The sequence below is a fragment of the Anas acuta genome, chromosome 14 (assembly GCF_963932015.1).
Source record: "Anas acuta chromosome 14, bAnaAcu1.1, whole genome shotgun sequence".
NCBI lineage: Eukaryota > Metazoa > Chordata > Aves > Anseriformes > Anatidae > Anas > Anas acuta.
The window spans coordinates 5,494,333-5,517,351 of record NC_088992.1 but is presented as its reverse complement, the minus strand read 5'-3'; the positions used below and the strand labels follow the sequence as shown (position 1 = coordinate 5,517,351).

The following is a 23,019-nucleotide window of genomic DNA, read 5'->3' as shown; positions in this document are numbered from 1 at the left end:
GGAGGAGGGTGCAGCTGGTGGCCTTGGCTTTGTGGCGCTGGCATGTCACCCAGGTTTCCATAGCACCAGCATCCATAACACGGGGCCGAGGGGAGGGAGAGAAGTAGGTCAGACTGGGCTAACAATACCCAGACGGGTCCATATCCACAGCTCAGGCTGATCCAGGAGAGGGGATGAAGCAGAGGGGAAAAGGAGAGGGAAAACAACAACAAAAAAACGAAAATACTACGCGTCCCTAGTGTGAACAGCGCGTTTCTTTCCTTCAGGGAGAAAAATAAATAAATAAAAAGGAAAACCTTTTAAAGCCACCTTTGTGTATCAGGACTGAGAAACCAAGACTAGCACCCACCTCCTGCCCATCTGACAACAGACTACAAGGGAATTCAAATGCTAATTTGGAGCCAGACTGCTCAATGGGTCTTTATTTCCACAGCAGCTCCAGCACCCGAGCTCCCAGGAGCCAGGCTGCTGAAGCAGGGAGGAAGCTCAGCTCCAGACCAGTCCCGAAAGAAGCTTTCCTTCCCCTTCTCCTTTCCTGATTTTGTTACCGACTTGTCTTAGTTTTACTTGTTTACATTCAAGGGCAAGGAAAAGGAAAAGAAGTCACACTGGAGTTGTGCAACAAGAACAAGCGCTGTAGTGACCCATTTTATGTGCTGAGTCTGCAGAGGCTGTACTATCAACAGAAAAGCATTTTGGTGTTTGTGTGCAGAATAATCGTTTTGAATTATGTACCGATCAATGCCAAAAGTGCAGAGAATGCTCTGGTTCAAGAGCAAGAAGCAGAACCCTGCTGATCTGTGCGAACACACAGGCAGAGATATCTGCTGGGTGTGTAACAGCAAGATCAGAGGAAGGACTGCCTTGCTCGGGGAAACTGGGGGCTGTACGTGCATGCAACAGCAGTGGTACATGGCCAGGAAAATCCACATGTAAAGGTTAAAATTTGCCTTGTCTTCATCAGCTTTGTACATCCCAGTAACTACTACTTGTAAGACAGCACTGGGAATTCATCTTTCTCCTGCTAAGGACAGAGCCATAGTACACACAAGTCAGATGGGGCTTAACCCACCCTTTTGTGAACGCTCTCCCTCCGAAGGAAAACTTGGACGTTTGCTGCAGAGGTGTAGGGAACAGCACAACCCATTTCAGCCTCCACTGACACTGTGTCCAGGGATTTCCAGGGTTTTAAACTAACAGTAAAAGTTAGGTCAGAAGAGCAAAAGTAGGGTCAGCTCTTGGGAAGATTCACGGAGCACTCCCAGGAGAACAGGAGAGGATCTGTGCCAGCAGCATGTGTGGCCTCTGCTCCAGCTGCACAGCTCGGGCATTGCACCACTTGACAGGAGAAAGCTGGGTGACCCCCAGCAGCTAGGACAAGGTTACCTGCAAGGGGTAGGAGCCAGGGATCATCACACCAGCAAGTGTGAAAATGATGAGCTCCTGCGGTCACTGCTCCTGGGTGCAAACCGGCTCAATTTCAAGACAAGTGGCTAGATCTACATCTAGCAGTGAGTTTCTGATGGCTCCTCTGTCACGGCAGCCCTGCCTGCTTTGGAAGCTGCCAGGGTACTGGGGCCTCATGGGTCCTGGTGTTCCTGGGAATAACAAGAGCTCAGGCAGTGCCTGCATGCTGGAGCGGCAGCGTGCTATCTGTCCTGATACAGATAACGCAGCACTCTCTCCCGAGACTAGACTCAGTCACCCCCACAGTAAAGTATTTACAGTTTTACAGCTCATCCTCCTTCTGGGAGGGAATGAGGCAATGCAGGCCAGGCTCGTTGCAAGGGATGCAAATGGACACTTGCCCACTTCCCTCCTGGCGAGGCGCAAGGCTGAAGTGCCAAAGAGCTGCAAATGTTCTGCCTGAGCCCAGAAGGAACCTTCTCAGAGATCAGCCTTATTAGCTCACGCAGCACTGCACGGCCAGATGGCTTTGGGATCAGAGCTGACTCATGCCCACCCCACTTGGAGGCAGGCAAAATGCGCAGGTAGCTAAGGTGTGTTGGTAGAGGACACCTTCTGCTGTAAGGGCATTCACAGCAAGGGAGCAGAAAGTGAATAGTATTCTGCCAGCTGACTTAGGTACGGTGGTACAGGCCTGAGCAGAAAAACATCAGACGTGAACATTCAGCTGAGCCACGAGTGGGTGTGATCACAGAAGGCGCAGAGCAGAGGCAATTCTTCCATTCCTGCAGTGAGAAAGGATACTGAGTGTAAGGTGTGCACCAGCTGGTAGTATAAAGGGGAGGGTGGTGGATTCAAAAAGTACAGCAGTGGTCTCAGAGAGAAGGAGGGACGTGGGTATCTGCTTCAGCCTTTCACATTGTTTTCGAGACAGGCTTGGCTTCTTAGTAAAACAGATGAGGAAAACTAGGAAACCTCTGTGGTAGACCACCAACCACTGTTTCCAAGGGAAGGACAGAAAAGGTGAAAAGAAAGTAGAGGTGAAGTGTAGCTAAAAAGCCTCTTAATTTGCCCAAAGTACAAGGGGCTGGATTAGCAAAGCTGTGAATTAGCAGAATTAGCAGGTCACGAATGTGTTATCTAATATGGTAGAACACACAGCATGCATATTTAATAGCATTGTTTAGCTTGTATTTGTCACAGCTGGAGGTTGCCATAGGTAGCAAAAGAAAGATTAATAATTGAATTATAATTGAATTCTAGGGCTTGACTAGGCCACATAATACAGAGAAACCTACTAAGTTTTAATAGCACGAGACTTCCATGCATTCCTCATTTCAGACCTCAGGTGACAAGGCAAGTCAGCTGCTAGCAGTATTTGTCGAGAGATAATCAGGTTTGCAGATTAACCGTTAGATCCTGAATTATACATGCTTATATGCAAATGTAAGGAACATGCAACACATCTAGACAGCTGAGCTGTAGCTGACAGCTGAAGCTGAGACGTGAAGGATGAAGCTTATGATGGAAGCAGAAGAACAAATGGAAAACATCTAGCTAAGAAAGAAAGGTATGGAGCATAGAGCAGTTGTACCAGGATGATGGATAATGACTTTTGTCATCATTTCAGAGCAGGTGTTTAAACTCTCATCACTGTTCTTTTTTTTTCCCTGAAATGTCAGATGCTGATCCATAATAGAATTATTGGCAATTACTTTTTGCTTTGCAATAGTATCTCTAAAGCCTAGTTGGAGATTAGCATCTGCATCACTTCCAGAAATGCAGTGTGTCTCCATGTGGTTAGATGCCTACAAACCCCATGAACCACAGCAGTAGAGTTTCTCCATCACTTTCTTGCCCAGGAAAGCAACTGAAGAAACCCAACAGAGAGCAATTTATGACTAGTACCAAACAAAAATATCTGGAGCAGGTAGCAGGCTTCAAGAATGAGTTTTACTTTGGTCCTTCAGTTTAGTTTATCACTTAACATGTCTACTCGGCCTTCTACATCTCTCTGCAGGTTGGACCAGAGCTCACATAGTCCTGGTGTGGGTCTCAAATTCCATTCTCCATGAACTTCACTGGAGATGTTGCACAGGGGCTGTGTGATTTTTGCGCAGATCATTCTCCATTGGTTTACTACCCAAGAGGCCACCTCTTTGCCCATTTTCTACCAGATGGACTACAAAACCCAGCATGCTGAGCTTGGCTTGGCTTATGGCCCTCCCCATGCTGAGTTGTACACAGCTATATTTATCTTCTGGGAACTTAACCGGGAAAATGAGAACAGCTCCTCTCCCCAGCAGTCAGGGCTGCAGGTCTGCCTTCTGCCTTTGCAGGAACAGGCCAGTGAAATTCTGAAGTAGAACAAAAGCCACTTCAGCAGAAAACAATTATGCAAAGCTGAAGCCTGAGTTGCAGGCAGACATGCTGACAGATGTGCCACAATTAGCAGTTATAGTTGGAAAAGGTATAGGTGTCACGCTGACACCATAAAACAAACAAACAAACAAATCCCACACAGGTAAACAGATGGTGATGGAGACCTAAGAAGAGATTGTGGAAGCAAGACCTGGAAGTTTGCATTTGTAAAATACATACATAATTCTTTCCTTGCTTCCAGAAATCTGAGAAAATCCTGCATCAAATGTTTCTAGCAAGATTTTGGCCCCCTACCTATTGTTTTGCAAGAGCACACATACTATGGGACTACCCTTAAAAAGCATTTACCAGATATAGCCTCTCAGGAAAAGGGCTGCTGCTGCTAACAATAACTTCACTTGAACTGGTAATTGTTTTCATCCTTCAAACACCACATATACATTGGCTAATTATAACTCTTCTGATAACCGTTTAGGTTTTTGCTTGCCTGTCTATGTTCTGCTGTTCACAGTTGCATTCTTCTCCTAGAAGTGGCTGTATCCAACATCCTGTTGGATGCGTCAGCTTCCAAGGCAGGCAAGTATTTTGCCTGTGTTTAATACCGATTATGTAGTTACAAGAAAGTCATATGACATTTCTAACGCTGGAGGAGTATGAGTGCAGCAGAACTCCTTCCCAGTGTGAACACAGGAAAATTTCCATTTCCTAGGAGACCTCCAAGGGGAAACCTTTAGTCAGAATGCTGTTTGACTTCAATAAATAAAAGGGTGAGAAAGTATAGGGCAAACAAGGCTTTATTTATCACCGAAAATTAGAGTGCAAGAAATCAGGCAGCGCTGCTTACTTCAAAGTTATGAAGTCACGTGGATCATGATGTGTAAACAACAGAACCAGTTTTCCTTCATTATTCAAATGCAGTAATGGAGACTAAAAAGACCAGGGCAATAGAATAACACTTAGTAAGTGTACCCCACTCTACGGTTATTAATATTCATTAAAGGAAGACAAAAATTATTAACTCAGTCAGAAATGCAAATGATTCAACAGGGATTAGCAAAGGGATTCGCTTTACATTAACCACTTGGTCAGAAGCGAAGTTGTGAAGAGATGCCACACCTCCGCAGTGCTAAGGTCACCACTTATTTGTTCCATCACGCTGGCTCCTTTGCAGCTATTTAGCTCCAAGTTGTTTTAGCCAAGCGTTTTTTGTAACAGTACTGTGCAGAAGGAATCGTTCTGGTTGCGTGTAGGGCAAATGGACTGCGGGGGTCTGGGGACATGTGAGAGAGCCCCCGTTTGTGTTTTTCTGTCAGGGTGTGTGGAATTTGCATCTCTCCGTCAGGGTGCGTGGAGATCTCAGGTTTGAGATCCAGAAATAAGCCTGCCCGCATTTAAACCCAAACAGCCGCTGTGGAAGCACGGCGCGGACAGCTCGGCCTTGGCAGACTTTCAGCCTGCGCCGTTCCCAGCGCCACCGCCGGCATTTCCACGCGAGGGCTTGCCAAAAAAGCGGCCTTCCCGCGGCCTTCCCTCACACCAGGCCCCGACCGACGCCATCCCGGCGCCGTGCCTTCCCCCCGCGGGAGGGCCGCGCCTCGCTCCCTCCTCCCCGCCGCCTCAGGGGCTGTCGGCGGGCCGGGACCCCGCGGGCAGCCCCCGCTTCCCCGCTCCCCCTCTGAGGGGAGAGGAGGCGGCGGGAGGCGGAGCCCAGCGCTGTGAGGGCGCCGCCCGCAGCGAGCGAGCGAGCGAGGCCTGGGGCCGGGCCGTGGCGGGCGGTGCGTTGTGTTTGTGTGAGGGACAAAGCCGCCGCCATCTTTGTGCTTGTGCGGACAACGAGGCGGAGCGGGCTCACGGGGCCCCCTCAGCGCCATGAGGCGAGGCACGGAGCGCACAGAACCCGCAGCCCCCACAGCCGCCGCCACCACCACCGCGGCGGCCATTACAGGGTTGCCCCCCCCCCTTTCCCCTCGCCCCCCCCCTTCCCACACCCCGTCCGCCATTTTGTCCCCCCCCCAGCAGGCGGCCGGCCCTGACTGGCTGCTTTCATTTGTCGCTCCGCCATTGGCTGGCGGGCGGCGGGGGGGGCGGGCTCGCGCGGCGCGTGACGTCATGACGCTGCGCAGCGCGGCCGGCGGCTATATAAGGGCGGTGCGCGGCGCTGCGCAGAAGCAGCCAGCAGGCGGGTCGGGCCCGGGCAGGCCGGCGGCGGCTGCATCGCGCCTCATCCCCGCGGGAGCGGAGCGCCACAAAGGCGGCAGGGCCCGGTCCCACACCTCCGCGGAGGCTTCTCGGCACCCGCTGATTTATTATTATTTTTTTTTTTTTGGCGTAGAGCGGCTCTCGTGTTTTTTTTTTTTTTTTAATTTTTTCCACACGGCCCTTAGTGGGAAGGCGCGGCCGAGATGGATCCCTGTCACACTGAGGAGACCGAGGGAGAGATCCCCGGGCTGGGTAAGCGGCGGGGGGGCGGAGGAGGAGGAAGAGGAGGAGGAGGAAGGGGAAGGGAAGGGACGAGCAGGCGGTGTGGAGGAGGGGGAGGGGCGGCCGTGCGGTGGGGGGAGGGGCGGCGGGGCCCGCCCGATCCGGGGCCGCGGCCCCCCCGCGTTGGCGCCTGCTGGCGGCGGGGGGCGGCAGGGCGCGGGCGGGCCCGGCGTGCGCGCGCCGCTCCCCGTCCACCCCCCCCGCCCCCTTCCCTTCACCCCCTCCCGGCCGCGTGGCGGAGTGGGGGGGGAGCAGCCACCGGGGGGGGATTGAGGATTTAGGGGGGGGAAATCGGGGTTTGGAGGTGCCCCCCCGGCGGATTCCGCCCGCGATCGTGTTCGTGGAAAAGCAAGGGGGGGTGTGGGGGGTGTTCGGGGGGGGGTGTGGGGGGGTTCCGTTGGTTCCCGGGGGGGTCCGTAAGGGAAATGCCGTTAAACTGCAGTTTGTTCCAGGTGTACCGCTCGCGACTGCAGTGCCGCCCGTTGTTTAGGGTAAAAGGGTTGAAAGCGGCTGCTCGGTAAAGCAGAAGTTGAAAGTAAGGCTGCTGGACGCCATAACAGTCTCGTCTTAAAATGGTGAACTATGCCAGTTATTGCAAAACAACCCGGCCCCAGCGCCTGCTATCTATATTTACTGGGTTGTCGGCCCTTGATAACCGGCTAACTCCCCTGTGCTTGAAGTCGGTTCTGAGCCTGCGTTAGTTCAAAATCTTTATTAAACAGTATAGAATATGCTCGAAATACATTGCCAAAACATCCCACGCATGTTCCTTTAAACTATACCGTAAATTCTACCAAACCACACAGTCCAGACAAAAAGTAATACATGATTTATACGTAAAAAAACACTTTTTTTATATAGGATAATTCCTCATCTAGTTTAAATTGTCTTAGAACACTGGCTTAACTGTTGAATATCGAGCAGTTGATGTTTCTCTCAATTCTCATCTTCTTTAAGAAGTCAGGAAAGATTTGACCTGTGAAAACAAAGCCTGTATTATATCTGATGCATTTTAAAAAGAAACAACAAAAACCCTATTAGGGTTTTCCCTTTCCTAGGAACAAAGGATTTGTTCCTGTACGGTCTCCAGTACTGTTGTGCCTGTACATATTCATGATCTGAAACGCACTTCGGTATTGTTACTAGGTAGAATTAAGCAACCTAAATAATTTATTAGCGAGATGGGAGGTACTTAAGAACGGTAGCTTTTTGGAATGCTGTACAGCATATTATTTTTTAAAGCAAATGGATTTGCCTTCACTAAGTAGCTTTTCCCTAAAAAGAAATTGCTACCAGGTCTTGGGCTTAATTTCCAGACAGTTCCAGCATAGTACTGTACCCTTTAGCCCCCACCCTAAACTGAAAGTAGAGCTGGCTTCTGATATGCTGCTGGGTGAAGGGGTTTTAGTGGAGGCAACAGTGGTGGCCTTTCAGTGAAGCAAAGTTAAAGGGAAGATAATACCTGTGGGTAGCAGCTCATAACTCAGAGCTGCTGTTTGCTTGTTTCCATGAAAATAAAACTTCACAGCAAATGCTCCTGTAGTACCCTGACTGAACATCATGCCCCCACCCCCATTACTTGGGAGACCGATACTGGATGTAGAAGTATAAATTCTTGACCAAGAATGGGGTATTTCATGTTACTTTTCTTGCTGTGGACAGGGTGCACAAATGAAGGATTTATTTGGCGAATTCACCGCCCCAAGTTTTGTCTTCCCACAGAATTGGCAAACACCATTTTGTCTCGTGACCTCTCACTGTTTCCTCTAATGGCCGTCCTTCCCTACTTACGAGTTTCACTTCGTGCATTTAGAACTACGTCTGATCTCGGCATTTGTGAGGTGTCCAGGAACAGCCTAGATCCTTAGAATGCGAAGGAGCATAAATAGCTCTAAGCTGCCTAGGGTTTTTCTAAAGACAACATGGCTGACATGAATTGGATGGTATTATTGTGTAAACTATTTAATGAGTCGCATGGCAGTGCAGACTTGGCAGAGAGCAGTCTGACTCCAGTGCAGCTACTGTGCACTGTTCCTCCCCCCCCACCTGCCCCTCTTGAAAAATACATTTTTTTTTTTCCTGTGAACTGCTTCAAGCTTGAGGATAATATTGTGGGGTTCAATCCTTTTATGGAGGAAAAGAAAAAGCCTCTCCTGCACCTTTGTGGTGGAGACTGATTCTACAAGCCCTAAACTACTACTGCATGACTCCTAAATTTGCAGTTTGGTAGTTGAATTAAGAACTTCGATTTGGTAATTTGGAGCTATTACTGCAGAAGAAAATGCAAGGAAATGTTTTTACTTACCTCATCAATTAGGTACTCCTGCTTAATCTTGTCATTCTTAAAATCTTCATTAACATCCAAAACGAGAACGGGGATTTCTTTAAGGTTCTCAAAATCAACTCTGTTATGAGAGAGCAAAATTGTTTTACACACAGTCCTTAATACTGTTTTTACTAGCATGATCTAATTGCTTTCTGGGACATCTTAGGGGTGCAGCACTGCTCAGATTATCCCATGCACCTGGGATGTTGATGACTTACCCTACTTCAACCAGTATTTCCTGGAAAATGCCTCTTGCCCTACGTCCCCCCTGCACCCATTGTAGTTAGCTGCTAATCCATGTCCTAAGATGTTCTACAGCACCCTTTGATGGGGATGGCATCTTTTAACAGGTTACAAGAAAGGTATTTAAAATGACTGCAAGATAAGACAGTTCTGGCCACAGGCTAGGTGCAGAAGAGAGCAATAGCTGTGCAGCTAGATGCTTTTGTTTCTAGTTCTCCTAAACCACTGCATCTTCCCTCTTCCTATGTCTGAAAAGCCTTTCTGAAGTCCAGTAAGTGTGCTGAACAGCATTCTGACGTTGTTTTGCAGACCGAGTGTTCCTATTAAAAATACAGGAAATGTTTGCTCATGAGTTTGGAATGAGTACACAATGTAAATGTTCCCAGAATGCCACAATACTGCAGTGCATTTGTCTCCCAAGTATTTGGGTCGTCCTACATGAGATTTCTACTTCGGAAAGCAGATGTGACCAAGGTTCAATCTAAGATACTTTTCCTGGAATTGTTTTGAATCTGTTAGTACTCCAGCTGGAAGGAGTTCTTTCATTTCAGCTGAAAAGGCATGCTTGCCTATCAAGAACATCCTGAATGCTTCAACGATGTTCTTTTGTTATATATGCTAATGTCAAGTGGTGCAGTCAGTAATGTTTAACCTGCTGCTTTCCATTCACTAAAGTATTTCAGGCTCTTGCAGGGGAGAATATGAAGTTTGCATTCACATCCAGAAGATCCTTGAGTGAGGAAAGCTAATGAGTCAATAGGAAAGTGAGTAGGGAGATATGCAGAGATTTTAGTCACGGACTGGGGAGTTTTAGTATAATACTAACTACCAAAAGCCTTCTGATTACTGTTGAAACACAATCACCCTGGGACATTGCCTTCCCCTATACTGGAACAGGAAGCTGCTTAGTAGGTAACTTACCTGGTTGCCCATTGAATCCACTCTCAGCCCTGCAATATTCCTGTGTACTTCATTACCAAACTGAAATCCTTGCTGGAGAAAAGCTAAATCTATGCAACTTCTTAGTTGGAGGTAATACTTCATGCAAGTCCTTCCTTACTGAGTAAGGCTAAACTTAAATCTGTTTTACCCCTAATGACAACTTCAGCATGAGGTAGAAAACAGCCTTGCCTGTAAGCTGAAGCTTGAATAAGCCACTAGTTTTTGATTTCAGTGTTCTGCTGCTTTTATGGTAACAGATCAAAGCTGTTTTGGTAGTATAGGGAAAATGGGTTCATACCTCAGCGTTCTTTCATAAAGCCACGTTTCATGTTTATAGTGGAGGTTTTCCAAATACTCGAGCTCAATTCCTTGTTCCTCTTCTCTTCCCCTCATCTGCAGCCTTTCCATGCATTTCTGAAAAAAAAAAAAAACGCAAGCCTGGACATTAATAATGTGTTAAAACGCTAAATGAACTAAATTGATTAGGTGGTCCTTAAATCAGAAGAATTAATACTTAACAGATAAAAAACAAAATGGCAAATAGTACAGGTTCAATTATGCATGGGGGTATCTGCAGGTTATTCTGTAACTAGTGTTTTTTGCTGGGTGACTTGCTTTGGATAGATACCTGAATATGGGGATGTTCAGTATGCCCGTGTTCAGCAGACAACTGACAGTCCTTATGATGAAACTACATGTCAAAAGCATTAGACAAGGAGCACTTAAATCCTTGGCTAAGAAAAAAGTTCTTACATAAAAGGTTTTCCTTCACATATACTGTGATTTGGGAGTGAAACATTATGCAGAAAGTTATTCAGCTGAGTGGTAGTTAGTTAACTATAGTGTTGCTGGCATCAGAATAGCAGCTCAGAAAGGAGGGTGTTCAGTTTGATCTCTGAATCCAACATGAAGTTACTGTAGGCTTCCTGTAACTTCTGAAGAATGAGATGCTAGTGTAGTGTTAGTCACTGCAGTATGTCATGGATATACTTGGGGGTACCTGCGGTGTGGTTCTGAGGTAGATGATGCCATCCAGTTCTATATCAGGTTCATACTGATTCAAAAGCCAAGTGTGCCAGTCCTGATAGATGGTCCACTCCGTTTCGTTGATGTTCCCAGATTCAAACAGGTTAGAAGCAAACACGTATCTGCAAGGCAAGGCATTAAGTGTCATGCTAGGAATGACAAAATCAAACTACTTAACCTGGTTGCAGTGTGAGTAATTACCTGTCACTGTACACAGATCTCTCAAAAAATTGCACTGGATGTTCTGCTTCGTGTAATTTGGCTGAGACGGGTTTTAATTGTGCCCTTACTCGGCTCAAGCAAGCATAAGTCTGAAAAGTGTAAGCCCATCTTGTGGGTTTATCGTACAGCATTTTAAGTAGATTTCCTCCATTCTTCTGAGATGTTGAAAGCTCCTAGAGGGACAAGAAAGAAGACTTAATAACAAGTATATTTTGGGGACAAGGCTTAATTCCCGGTATATTTGCCGGTTTTTATTCCCTTTTCTTAATCCATAATTCTGGTCGGTGATCCCTCCTAAAAAGGAAGCGACTTTGGCACAGAAATAAGATTTTTCTAAACTGAAAAGCTGTCTTTGACAGCTTTTTTAGAATAGGTCTTTCACTGGCTTTGAGAATGATTTCTGTGGAGTGAGGGGATGACTGTTTGGCAGATGCATTGAATGGCATCTTGCGAAGTGGCTGTAGCAGTTTGAGTGTCTGATGAGGTGCATCTTGTCCTGTTCCTTGGCCAGTCCCTTCAGTTCCTGTGCCCATCTCACGCTTCCCGAGCGTGGTGCACCTACCTCGTACTCATCCTCAGCTGTCTGAATGTTGCACCACTTGGCAATAGGTTCAGGGATTATCTCCCACTCATCGCTGTGTTTCTCAAGTAGCCTGACGAACGTGGACTTCCCCGCAGCTGCAAAAGATTTGTGAAGTTTTACTCAGGGTGTGCATTAGGGTGGTCTTTTGACCGACCCTCAGCGGCAGCTGTGAGGTGTAGGAGGCTGCGGGCCGCCTTTTGGCAGCGGGCAGGGGCCGAGCTGCGTGCTTGCAGCTCGGAGCAGGAGCAGAGGGAGGGGAATGGGGCAGATTTCCGAGAAAACGGCGCTTATCTGCGGCGCCAGGCGGAGGTCCCCGTGACGGGCCCTCCGCAGCCGCCATTTTAGGAGCAGGCTGCCCGCGGGGCGGGGCTGGCGCCGCATTGTTGGCGGGCCGCGGGAGAGCGGGGAGGCTGCGCGCATGCGCGGAGTGTCTGCCCTGTGGAGGCGCGTGCACGCGGGGGGGGGGGTTCTGAGGCGAGCGGGAGCGCGCGGCCGGTGCCCCGTCAGCAGCCGCCGGAGTGCGCGGGAGGGAAGGGCCGGGAAGGGGGGGGGGGAGCGCTGGCTCCGTGCCCGGTCCCCGGTGGTTCCTCATCAGCGGGGCTCCGTGTCCCCGCTGTAACGGCCACCGGGCTGCCCTCGGGCAGGGAGGCTGCTGGGGACGGCGGGGTCCTGCCCCCCGCCATGGCGCCAATTGCCAGAAGTCCCGAGGGGAGTGGGGACGCGGCCGGGCGGCAGCAGGAGGCCACCGGTGGGGGTTGGTGTCTTTGTCAGCCCCCCCAAAGGTGCCTTTGCCACCATCCCGCGGTGTCAGTGGGGCTGCAGGAGGATTTCCCCTTCCCCTCCCTTCCCCACATCTCCTCAGGGCTCCCCTGTCCTGAGGCATCCTGCCCTCCCCCCCCCCGCCTCCCTCTCCGCCGCTGCCGCACTCACCGATGTTCCCCTCGATGGAAATCTTCTTGAGGCGCTTCTGGAAGCTGGAGTCGAGGGAGCCGCTGGGGCCGCAGCAGCGCCGCTTGGCAGGGGTGGACATGGTGGAGCACTGGGGGCAGCCGGCTGCTCCTGCCCGCTTTAAGTCTCCCGCCAAGCGGTGGGCGGGAGGGGAGGGCTGCCTCCTGCTGCCTCCCGCGCAGCCTCTGCCCGCTCCCCCCGCTCCTGCCTCCGCCCAGTCTCTGCCTGCAGGGCTTTTTTGAATTGGGTGTTGAGCGAGGGAAATTTAAGAGTGGCTTCCTTCAGGAAGTTACTGCTTGACTTGGTCCGATTTGCATCAATTTCGAAGAGTTCCCCATATTGCTTGTGTTCCAGATATCAATTCCAGAGCATTTTGTTTAAAAAAGCCGCCTGCTTTTTGTAGTCTGAATTGTGATCCGACAAATTAAATGTTTTATGTATTTACGGAAATAAGAGGCAATGCAGATTTGCAGTCAGTGAAGCATCTCAACCTAAAGCTGTATGTTAATTTTGTTATTGACTGGAAAGGAAGCATGCATGAATGAAATATACGTGGGTGCCCCTGGGAGCAGCCCTGCCTCGCAGCTCCAATTCCAGCAGCAGCGTTGGCACGTTCAGGGCTTCAGAGCCTGCTTTAACTCCTGGCATGGGCGCTCTGTGGGTGGTGGTTGAGGCATGAGCTGCTGGGTCCCGGTGGTGTAAGGAAGGGGGTTGAGGAAGCTTGGCCAACACGTCTGGGTGCCGCTGCCAGAGGCTGTGCTGCCGGTTACCCCCGGTACCTGCTCGTCTCCGTGCCAGGGAGGTTCAGGGCGAGACCGAGCTCGGTCCGGTGTGTTTGGAGGAGATGGGAGGGAGTTCGAGGTTCCTTTTCATTATGATGATTGTGACCCGTGTCTCTTCTTTCCCCCCATCTCCTACAAACACACCAGGCTTCAGTGACCGAAGCGAGCAGATTGTTTCACGCGGGGTAGCCTCAGCCTTTGAAGCTGGTAAGTGCCGCTTCCCGCTCGCCTCTCGTGCAGCCAGACGTGCCCGGGGCTGCGGGGGGCGGGAAGCGCCGCGCGCCTCACGCCGCTCTCAGGCGCATGCGCGGCGGCTGGGCGCGGGAGGCAGCGCCTCGGCTTTGTTCAGCGCAGGAGGCAGGCGACGCATGCGCACAGCCCCGCGGGGACCGGGCGGGGGGCAGACGGGCGGGGTGGGGGGCAGGGGAGGGGGGGGAAGCGTAGCCTAGCGAGGACGCATGCGCAACCTGGCGGGAGCGGCGCGGGGAAGGCGTGCGTAGGGGTGCGCGGCCCGGCGCGGTGGCGCTACTGAGCATGCGCAGGAGGGGCCCGCGGGGTAGTGGGGGGGCAGAGGCCCTCCGGGTGGCGGCGCGCATGCGCCCCGCGCCCCGTCCCCAGGCACAACGCGGGGCCCGCAACCGCTGCCCCCCAAAGCCCCGGGCCCTGAGCCCCGAGCCGGGCAGGAGCGCGGCACCGCCCCGCTGTGGGCTGCCGGGCGGCGCGTGGGAACGGGCCGGGGGGCGCTTGGTGCGACGGAAGGGCCGGCCCAGCGGAAGCGGGAGCACCCGCCGCCATTTCCTAGCGCGCTCTCGCCACAGGCTCGCCCGCTTGCTGCCGCCTGACCGGGACTAGGCGCTCTCCGGACAGCGGATCAGGCTCGGAGCCCTAGAACCAGCACGGAGCCCCACCATGTGTGCGTGCGGGGACGGGGGCTGGGCGCGGGCCGGGCGGGTGGGCCAGGCGTGCGCCGGGCGGGAGCGGCTCTGTGTGTGTGAGGCGGGCAGCGGTCCGAGGTAGAGGAGGCTCGGGGGCGGGCAGGCCGGGGGGCGCCGGGCACTCTGTGAGGGGGTTTGGGAGATGGCCGTGCCCTGCAGCGTCTCAAAGAGGGTGCTTTGGTTTTCTCCAGCTACCACAGAGACCGAGGCAGAGCCCAACCTGACCTCCAATGTGATGCTGAACACGGAGAGCAGCGAGGGATATGTGGTGAAAGTGAGGGGGCTGCCCTGGTCCTGCTCCACTGAGGAGGTGCAGAGGTTTTTCTCTGGTAAGTGGAACTGAGGGATTGGGGGGTTGGGGACAGGGGCTCCTCGGGGTTCTTTCAGGGGAAGCTATAGCAGCAGGGATACTGCAGTGAGCAGTTACAGAAGTTCTGGGGTAGTTCCAGTATCCAGTGAAGTTTGCAAAGAATCAAGTGCCCTAGCTAGAATGCAGTGTGGACAGCCATGCTTCAGTTAGTAGAGGTGGGACACAAGTAGCTGCAGCTGTGTGTTGCTGGAACAGCCACAACTGTCTTCTGTTCTTGAGCAGGTGGAAGAGAAAAGCTTCTGTTTGAAGGAAAATCTCAGAACTCTTGTTTCAAGCTTAATTAAATCAATTTAATTCATGATGCTGCTGTAACAGGTTTGCTATTTCAGGGATTTGGTCCTGATTTAGTTCATTATGCCTGTGCTTGATTTTTACTATTTGTCTTGCTTCATGCTGATCAGAAAGTCCTAAGTCACTTGTTATCAAAAGAACAACTTAACTTGTCTTGATGCAGCAAGCTTTAAAAATAGCTGTTTTTGTATTTATCCCTAACATTTTCCTAATAGTAGACTAGAAGAGAAGGATAAGTTCATTTTAGCCAGGCCCTTATCCTCCAGACAAGGACCAATACACTTTTTACAAGTACGCTATCTTTCTTACAGAAGTTAAGTATTTTTTTTCTTTTCAGGTTATCTAAAACTTCTAAAACCATCATGTTACTCTAAAAATTAAATCAATTCCTGTTTCTTTCCTTTAGACTGCAAAATTCTAAATGGAGCTTTAGGTATCCGTTTCATCTACACAAGGGAGGGCAGACCAAGTGGAGAAGCATTTGCTGAGCTTGAATCAGAAGAGGATGTGAAACTGGCACTGAAGAAGGACAGAGAAACCATGGGACACAGATATGTTGAAGGTTTGATTTGGTCTAGTAACTGACTAGAAGTATTTGTACTTGATGGGTTTTTTGTTAACTGTTGTTTTGTCTTTAAAATGCATGTGAAAGGACAAATGGACTTGAATATCATAACTTGATTAGTTTCAAGGCAAATGACTTTTAAAATAGTTGAACGTTTCAGAATGCATTAATTCTAAGTGCCTTTTACAGTTTTCAAGTCAAACAACGTTGAAATGGATTGGGTTCTGAAGCATACTGGTCCCAACAGCCCTGATACGGCTAATGATGGTTTTGTACGTCTTAGAGGACTCCCATTTGGCTGTAGTAAAGAAGAAATTGTACAGTTTTTTTCAGGTATGTGGGGTAAAAGTACTAGCTGTAGCACTATTGGTCTATACTTTAAAACCACACAAACCCCCAAAAGCACGCTGCCCGGTAGTATTTTAACAGTACAGTGATGTGTAATAAAAGCAAATAAGTATTTCTCCATTAGTTATCTGGGCTCAAGAGATCAATTTCTTAAGTTCTCTCCTAACAAATAACCGAGGAAATCTCCAAAACCTGTCCTAATTCACACTTAGTGTGGCATACTGTTGCAAGTAAGGATAAATGTAAGTAAGCAGAAAACTTTTTTTTTGCATTTACTAATAAGTGACCAAGTAAGAGGATCTTTCTACCCAGTCTTAGCTAGTTCACGCTGCTATTTTCTTTTTCTGTGAAGGATATAGAATGCCATTAGCACTGGGCCCAGTATAATGAGCAGGATGAGGAAGACCATGATGTGCCCATGATTTTTTAAACATTTAGCAGGGAGTAATACCCCAGGGGGAAAAAAACATCCTGCTGAACTCTACTCAAGTATGGATTTTTTCACCCCCCCTCCCCACTTCCCAGGGGAAAAGGCCCTTGATATAGTATAGCTTAAAGTCTTAATGGATGAAGAGATAATGTCTTGTGTTGACCCTTAATTCTCACTTTCTTGCAGCTGTTGTATATTTATTTTTAGCAGTTGGAATGCTATTAAAAATGCTAAGGATAAAATCTGTTCACTTACCTAGGATTGAACGTGTCAGTATTTTTGAAGTAATAACTCTGTTAAAATTGGCTAGAATGTTTTGCCTTAACAAGCCTTTTAGATATGATCAAGCTTATTGTTTTTAAATTTTTAGAAATATTGCTAGCTTTACAAATTCAGAAGTTGTTTTTTGTGTATTCTGACTCAGTAATGATCTGAACAAGAACAATTCCAAAGCGTGTACATTTTAAGTTGTTTTTTTTAATGTGGCTAAGTGGTATAAACTTTAAATGCTGTTACTCTGCTTAATATACGAAGTGTACCTCTTCTGTTCATAAGCTAATACTTCTGAAATTCATTATTTTTATTTAACGATAAAAATAATACTGAAACTTAATATTTGCATAAGACTATTTAACCTGACTTCTAGTAAAAAACACTTGTTAAATGTGAAGTTGTTTAACTTGCTCTGTTTGAATCTGTTACATTTGAAAATTCATCTTAAATACTTTCACGGAATTGAAGAGGTTTTAAATAGTTGTAAACTTCTTAATGCACCCTGCATTAGATGCCCTATCTGAGGGGTTGTACTTGACACTCAGAACTTGGCTGTGCTCTGCAGGGTGGGTTAAGAATGTAATCTGAATGGTATGCGATCATGGATTTCTTCTGTTGACATGCTTTTTCTTCTAGTGTTCTAGAATCAGCATACCATTCTCTTACAAATATTAAAATTCTGGTGTATTTAAAGCTATAAGAAAAACTCATGACTGGGCTTGTGATGTTAATATTGCCCCCTACTGGGGTTATTTGTCCTTGGGTTGAAGGGTTGGAAATCGTGCCAAATGGGATAACATTGCCGGTGGACTTCCAGGGGAGGAGTACGGGGGAGGCCTTCGTGCAGTTTGCTTCACAGGAAATAGCTGAAAAGGCTCTAAAGAAACACAAGGAAAGAATAGGGCACAGGTGGGGATGGATGGTTGGTTGGATATGTCACTTTTCTTATGGTAAACAATTAAATCCATATTCTCTCTTCTGAAAGTGTTAAAAATACTGTTTCTGTTTGGATATTGGTCTCAAACGTGGTCACAAGTTAAAGGTATTACTACTGTACATATGACACAGACTGTCTAAATTGATCCAAAACCGAGGAGAAAACTGGGCTAAGCTTAACCATGCTTTGAAAACACGACAATACTGGAGGAGTGCAAAACTGATAGCTTGAAAGCAACAAAGTTGAGAGACTATGGCTTTAACTTCTCAAATAGCACCAATTACGCCTTTAGCTCTAAAGACATGCACAGTACTCTTATTACCATAAGAAAATGTGATAATTTCTAAACTTGTTTTATATAAGTTGAAATGTAACAAATTTTCTTACTGTATTTATTAATCTTCAATGTAATAAGCATAGCTTTCAAGAAATTGTCACAAAGGGTTTTTATTCTATTTTACTTGTGACTATTTTTCATTGAAGCATGCACTTCTTGCCTACGCTGAATCACTGAAGCATAGGCTGGGTTCATTAGCACATGCAGAGCTTTTTGTAGCATCCTGATGGGTTAAAATCTTGGTGGAGGCTGGGTTTTTAACCCTCTGTTTATGTTGCCACATGAGCAAAACAGTGCTGAGTTGAGTGGACGTTGATCCCTCCTACATTTTTTGACTAACACCTTAAATTTGGGGGAGGGGGGTGGGGAAATCAGTCTTGCTCCCCCACCCTTAAGGCTGGGATACTGTGATGTATGAGGAGCATGTAAACCCTTCAGTAATCGTAATTTCTTGAAAATACACTAATTTGAAAGTAAAGTAGTGGTTTTAGTAGTACGTCATTGCCTACATAATGTAAAGAAATCTGGCTTAAAATCTACTGCCAGTTTCAAGGCTATGACTAAATGTCTTGTAAAAATGTAAAATTGTGAGGTCCTTTGTGGAAGGAATTTACAACTGACTACTCCCTGTGGAAACACATTTTAGGTACATTGAGATCTTCAAGAGCAGCCGAGCAGAAGTGCGCACTCACTATGACCCTCCACGCAAGCTGATGGCAATGCAGAGACCAGGTCCTTACGACAGGCCTGGTCTGACGCGGGGATACAACAGTCTTGGTAGAGGAAGTGGCTTGGAAAGAATGAGGCGTGGAGCTTACGGAGGAGGTAAGTCTATGAAGTTCAAGAGGGAGCTGCTCAGCTGAGAAGCAGCACCACTTGGAGGGATCGTCTTTGTGCTCTGTAACTGCCGGTTGGTAGATGTGCTTGGCTTTATTTCTTCTGTAAGAAACGGAGCTTCCTGATCTGTTCTGTGCCATTTGTTTATATGTACCTGTGGATCTTTCTGTAGTTGGAATAAATGTGTTGTCTGATCTCTTCATAGGTTACGGAGGTTACGATGACTACAATGGGTATAACGATGGCTATGGCTTTGGTTCTGATAGATTTGGAAGAGGTAAGGGATCTCTAATAGGAATACTAACTAACTTTCAATACATCTAGAACAGAAACTTAAATACATCTGAAAGACCTAGAATGGACTCTCTTCTCTGCAGGAATGTCGGACCACAGGTACGGCGACGGGACGTCCACCTTCCAGAGCACGACCGGCCACTGTGTCCACATGAGAGGTCTGCCTTACAGAGCAACGGAGAACGACATCTACAACGTGAGTTCCAGATCTGCCGTTCTCTTACCTTACTCAGCTTAATGTGCTGTGATCATTGCTGGAAGCGTTAACTGTGCTGCTCTTAGCAAGTGTTCCTTTTGAGAGAACAACTTGCTGTAGAACCAAATTGCGCTATATTGGTGCGTTTTAATCTCTCAATGTTTTGCATGTAGTTCTTCTCACCTCTGAACCCTGTAAGAGTACACATTGAAATTGGACCAGATGGCAGAGTGACTGGAGAGGCAGACGTTGAATTCGCTACTCATGAGGACGCAGTGGCCGCTATGTCCAAAGACAAAGCGAATATGCGTAAGTACGGCTGTTGGAGTCGTGGCTCCACGAAACTGCAGGACTGGATCGTGCTGTGTCTGCTGCAAGCGGAATGCCAGGTGTTCCGTTGCAGCCTTGCAGTGAGTTTGGTGTGAAATGCTCTCATGCAAACTATTTTTTTCTTCCAGAACACAGATACGTAGAACTCTTCTTGAATTCTACAGCAGGAGGAAGTGGTGGTGCCTATGGCAGCCAAATGATGGGAGCAATGGGTATGTCTAACTGCACTTCTTAAAAAGCACTTCATGTTTAACGAAGCTGGCTAATTTTGTACAGCTCCTGCTTATTCTATGCCTGGCATAAAAACTGAAATTCAACATTCTGTCTTAATCACACAGTCAAGGAATCGGAAGGGGTAGTTCAAGATTGGAACACTAGCACATTGCCAGGTATATAAACCTTTTGGGAATACATTTCAACTAATTAATAGGTTGAATAAACTGTGATGCTGAATGTGAGTGTGTGTGATGGGATGGGTGGCTCCTGGGAGCGCGGTGTAATGGGAAATAACTGTCCTATTTACCCCATCTTCCCTCCCCCCCCTTTTTTTTTTATTTTGAGACACAAATACAGTTTGGTGATGGAAGGTGTATCTGTTGCGTCATCTGCCATTCAAGCGTGGTCTTGGTTCAGGAAAACCTTTTTCAAATTTGGGGAAAGTGAATTGCTCTAGTAAACTCCAGAACTGTTTCAGAGTCTAAAATGTACATTGGCAGCACAAGTCTTAAATGGCTTGTCTCTAAAGCAGATACCCTTCCTGATACCTTACTTTCTGGTTTCTTAGACTTTAAGGTGGTGGTTGGTGTTTTGGGGTTTCTTTGAGGGTGGGAGGGGAGGTGGGAAGTATGGTATGCGTGTGGGCATCCTACTGCTTTTGTGATATTTTGATTACAGAATGATTAAAGTAGTGCTGATGTTTTTAACTTCAGAAAGGTTCTGTGGGAGTAAAGTAATAGGGGAAGAGCTGTGGTTAGTAAGCTGTATTTGAGGCCTCCTGCCTTCTGTGGCACGGTGCAGCTGTGCTGGATGAGCAGTGTGGAATTGGAGGAGGCCTCAGGTTGGGGCCTGCCTCCTAGAGGGGTGGGTGCTGCCATGGGCAGGTGGTGTGGGAAGCTGGGTGCACTTAGTTTCTTGGGGGGCGCGCTGTACAGGCAGATTGGTGATGTTCTCTATAAGCAGGCAATAGGAAGTGCAAAAGTAAATCCTGCTGTGCTTGAGAACCACAAGCTCTTGCTGTACTTCTTGGAAGTTCCTGTTTGATTTAGGAAAGTTTCTAAAAAGGTGTTCAAAGCTTTGAGCTTTGCTACCTTTGGAAGAAGATTAAGTAGGCTAGAGAGTGAGCATCTCCAGAACAGAGCAGTTAGTTAATGGGTGGAATTGTCAATAGTGGGAAGGCTGACCTATAGGCGGGTACTTAATGTTTGTATCCTTAACTTAAAAGGAAGCCAATCCAGTTATGGTGGCCCAGCTAACCAGCAGTTGAGTGGGGGTTACGGAGGCGGATATGGTGGCCAAAGCAGCATGAGTGGATATGGTAAGAGCATTTATTCGGTGTTTCTTAGGTGGGCTGCTTTCTGTGGCTTAGCAGGTCATAAGGTCTTGGAGTTGAAGGGTAACTGTACAAATGGGGTGGCGTGAGCCCTGGGACTGAGTAGTAGAGGGAAATAGTCAAAGCAGGAATTTGTTACTGGGGGAGGAGAGGGGGAAGCCTGCTGAATTATTCAGAGATGGGTAGGAAATAATGTATTTCCAGACCTCCATTGAGCATTTCTTCACTTCCAGAGTGGATGCTGCAGACTAACCTGGTATAAATGCACTGCAACAAAGGTGTGTGGGCAGGGGGTGCATGGGAGGGGGAGGATGGGTAATCCCCAGAGACAGTTGGGAAGTAGAACAAATATCACATCTGACTTGGGATATGGAGCTGTAATTTGACAATTGACAGTACTGGGCAAAGCAGAAAGTATTTACAAGGAGGCCCAGGAACAAAAGGGATTATCCTTCAGGTACATGTGAACGGGCTGCTCACCTCCTCTTGTTCTTTGTTCCCTAGACCCGGGCAGTCAGGGCGCCATGAACAGCAGTTACTACAGCAGCGGGAACCGTGCGTCCATGGGAGTGAATGGCATGGGCGGAATGTCAAACATGTCCAACATGAGTGGCGGCTGGGGAATGTAACCAATTGCTGACTTTTGGTCAAATCTTTTTTAAAAAACAAAAAAACAAAAAACTAAGTTTAACAGTTTTGCAATACAAGCTTGTGATTTATGCTTTACTGTAAGTGAAATCAGGATTGTTATTTTAAAACCTTTCAGGTTCAGTATTTTTTGAACATACAGAAATGAACATTCATCTAGGATGTAATAACCAAGTTGAGCAAAGACTATAACTGTTAAACAATTTTGAGCGTTTCTCAAGTTAGTTTTGTTGTAGGAGTGTATTTAAGCAGTAAGCGTATTTAGGTTAAAGCTGTTTGAATTATGTTAAATGTTGCTCTTATACCATATTACATCCAACACTGTTTTGAATACATGTTGAAAAAAACATGCTTTTTTGTAAAGAAACAATATAGGAGCTGTGTCTGAAATTCAAAGTGAACATTTGGCATGTTAGTTCTAGTTTATTTCTTTTAATATCCTGTAAGGCACGTTAAAGCTTTTTTTTTAAGTTAATGGGGGAAACGTGTTGAGACGCAATACGGCTACTTTAGGATTTTGGTCTTGGTGTTCGTATAAAATTCTGAGGCCTTGATTTAATCTTTCATTGTATTGTGATTTCCTTTTTAGGTGTATTGCGCTAAGTGAAACTTGTTAAATAAATCTTCCTTTTAAAAACTGGAACTCATTTCTTCTTGAACTTCAGCTTCTGTGGTATAGATAGATGCAGAAGTGTGACTGTGCTTCTGTGGTGCCAGTGCTCACAGTACTCTTAACATCCATCTGCCATCAACTATTGACACTATTTCTAACTGCAATTACCATGTGAAGGCTGGCCTTGTGGGATATTAAAGTGACAATTGTTTCTCAGCCAGAAGTGGGCTTAGGAAAGAAACCTGCCACCTACTGCTGTGGGTGCTGGACTGCCACCAAGGGGCTTCAGGATGCCACAAGGCTGTGATGTGGCCAAGCTTCTGCAACCTTACCTGTTTGTGGTTTTAAAGCTGCACTGGGGGCTGGGAGGTGGCTGGGAGGTGATTCTGTTCTTTGGAGCCAAGGTGCTGGATCAATGGATGCTAAAGCTTAGTGCAGCTGTGTTTCAATAAATTCGATTGGTCAAAATTGTGCTTAAAGATGTGGTTTATAAGCAGGGTAAGACTACTACTAGCTGATGCTACTCTTCTCCTCACATGATGCAGTAGCTATTTCTGTGTGTGTGTAACTAATTACAGTTTTAATTAAGTGTGCAGGAAGGCAGCACCATACTTGCTCCTGTGAAGGCAGTCAATCTGAACAGCAGCCCCAGGTAGATGTCACAGCATGCTGGGCTCCCTTCCTCTCAAGGTGGTACAGCAGTTATTTCCTCAGGGTTGGCTCA

General features: G+C 47.6%; 2 protein-coding genes across 12 annotated transcripts; one reads left to right on the top strand and one right to left on the bottom strand.

The window, feature by feature from the left end:
* The first annotated feature begins 5,945 nt into the window (after nucleotides 1-5,945).
* Nucleotides 5,946-22,325, top strand: HNRNPH1 (heterogeneous nuclear ribonucleoprotein H1). 11 transcript variants are annotated; one of them, XM_068698722.1, is made up of 15 exons: nucleotides 5,946-6,240; nucleotides 13,490-13,549; nucleotides 14,469-14,606; nucleotides 15,345-15,500; nucleotides 15,693-15,836; nucleotides 17,325-17,463; nucleotides 18,475-18,653; nucleotides 18,871-18,942; nucleotides 19,016-19,155; nucleotides 19,329-19,464; nucleotides 19,614-19,697; nucleotides 19,824-19,874; nucleotides 20,927-21,019; nucleotides 21,268-21,312; nucleotides 21,539-22,325. In XM_068698722.1, the coding sequence occupies exons 1-14, from the start codon at nucleotides 6,192-6,194 to the stop codon at nucleotides 21,294-21,296; spliced, it is 1,470 nt and encodes a 489-aa protein (XP_068554823.1). In that variant the 5' UTR covers nucleotides 5,946-6,191; the 3' UTR covers nucleotides 21,297-21,312; nucleotides 21,539-22,325. The 11 variants fall into 11 exon arrangements, with proteins under 11 accessions (XP_068554823.1, XP_068554817.1, XP_068554825.1 ...); XM_068698723.1 differs by lacking the exon at nucleotides 21,268-21,312 and adding an exon at nucleotides 14,161-14,255 and having other exon boundaries at nucleotides 5,947-6,240; XM_068698716.1 differs by lacking the exon at nucleotides 21,268-21,312 and having other exon boundaries at nucleotides 19,022-19,155.
* On the bottom strand, nucleotides 6,968-13,459 carry LOC137864547 (deoxycytidine kinase 2). Its single transcript, XM_068698726.1, has 7 exons — nucleotides 12,543-13,459; nucleotides 11,592-11,707; nucleotides 11,009-11,202; nucleotides 10,782-10,929; nucleotides 10,080-10,195; nucleotides 8,576-8,675; nucleotides 6,968-7,246 (listed from the first exon to the last, which is right to left on the bottom strand). The coding sequence occupies exons 1-7, from the start codon at nucleotides 12,640-12,642 to the stop codon at nucleotides 7,223-7,225; spliced, it is 798 nt and encodes a 265-aa protein (XP_068554827.1). The 5' UTR covers nucleotides 12,643-13,459; the 3' UTR covers nucleotides 6,968-7,222.
* Nucleotides 22,326-23,019: the final 694 nt, after the last annotated feature.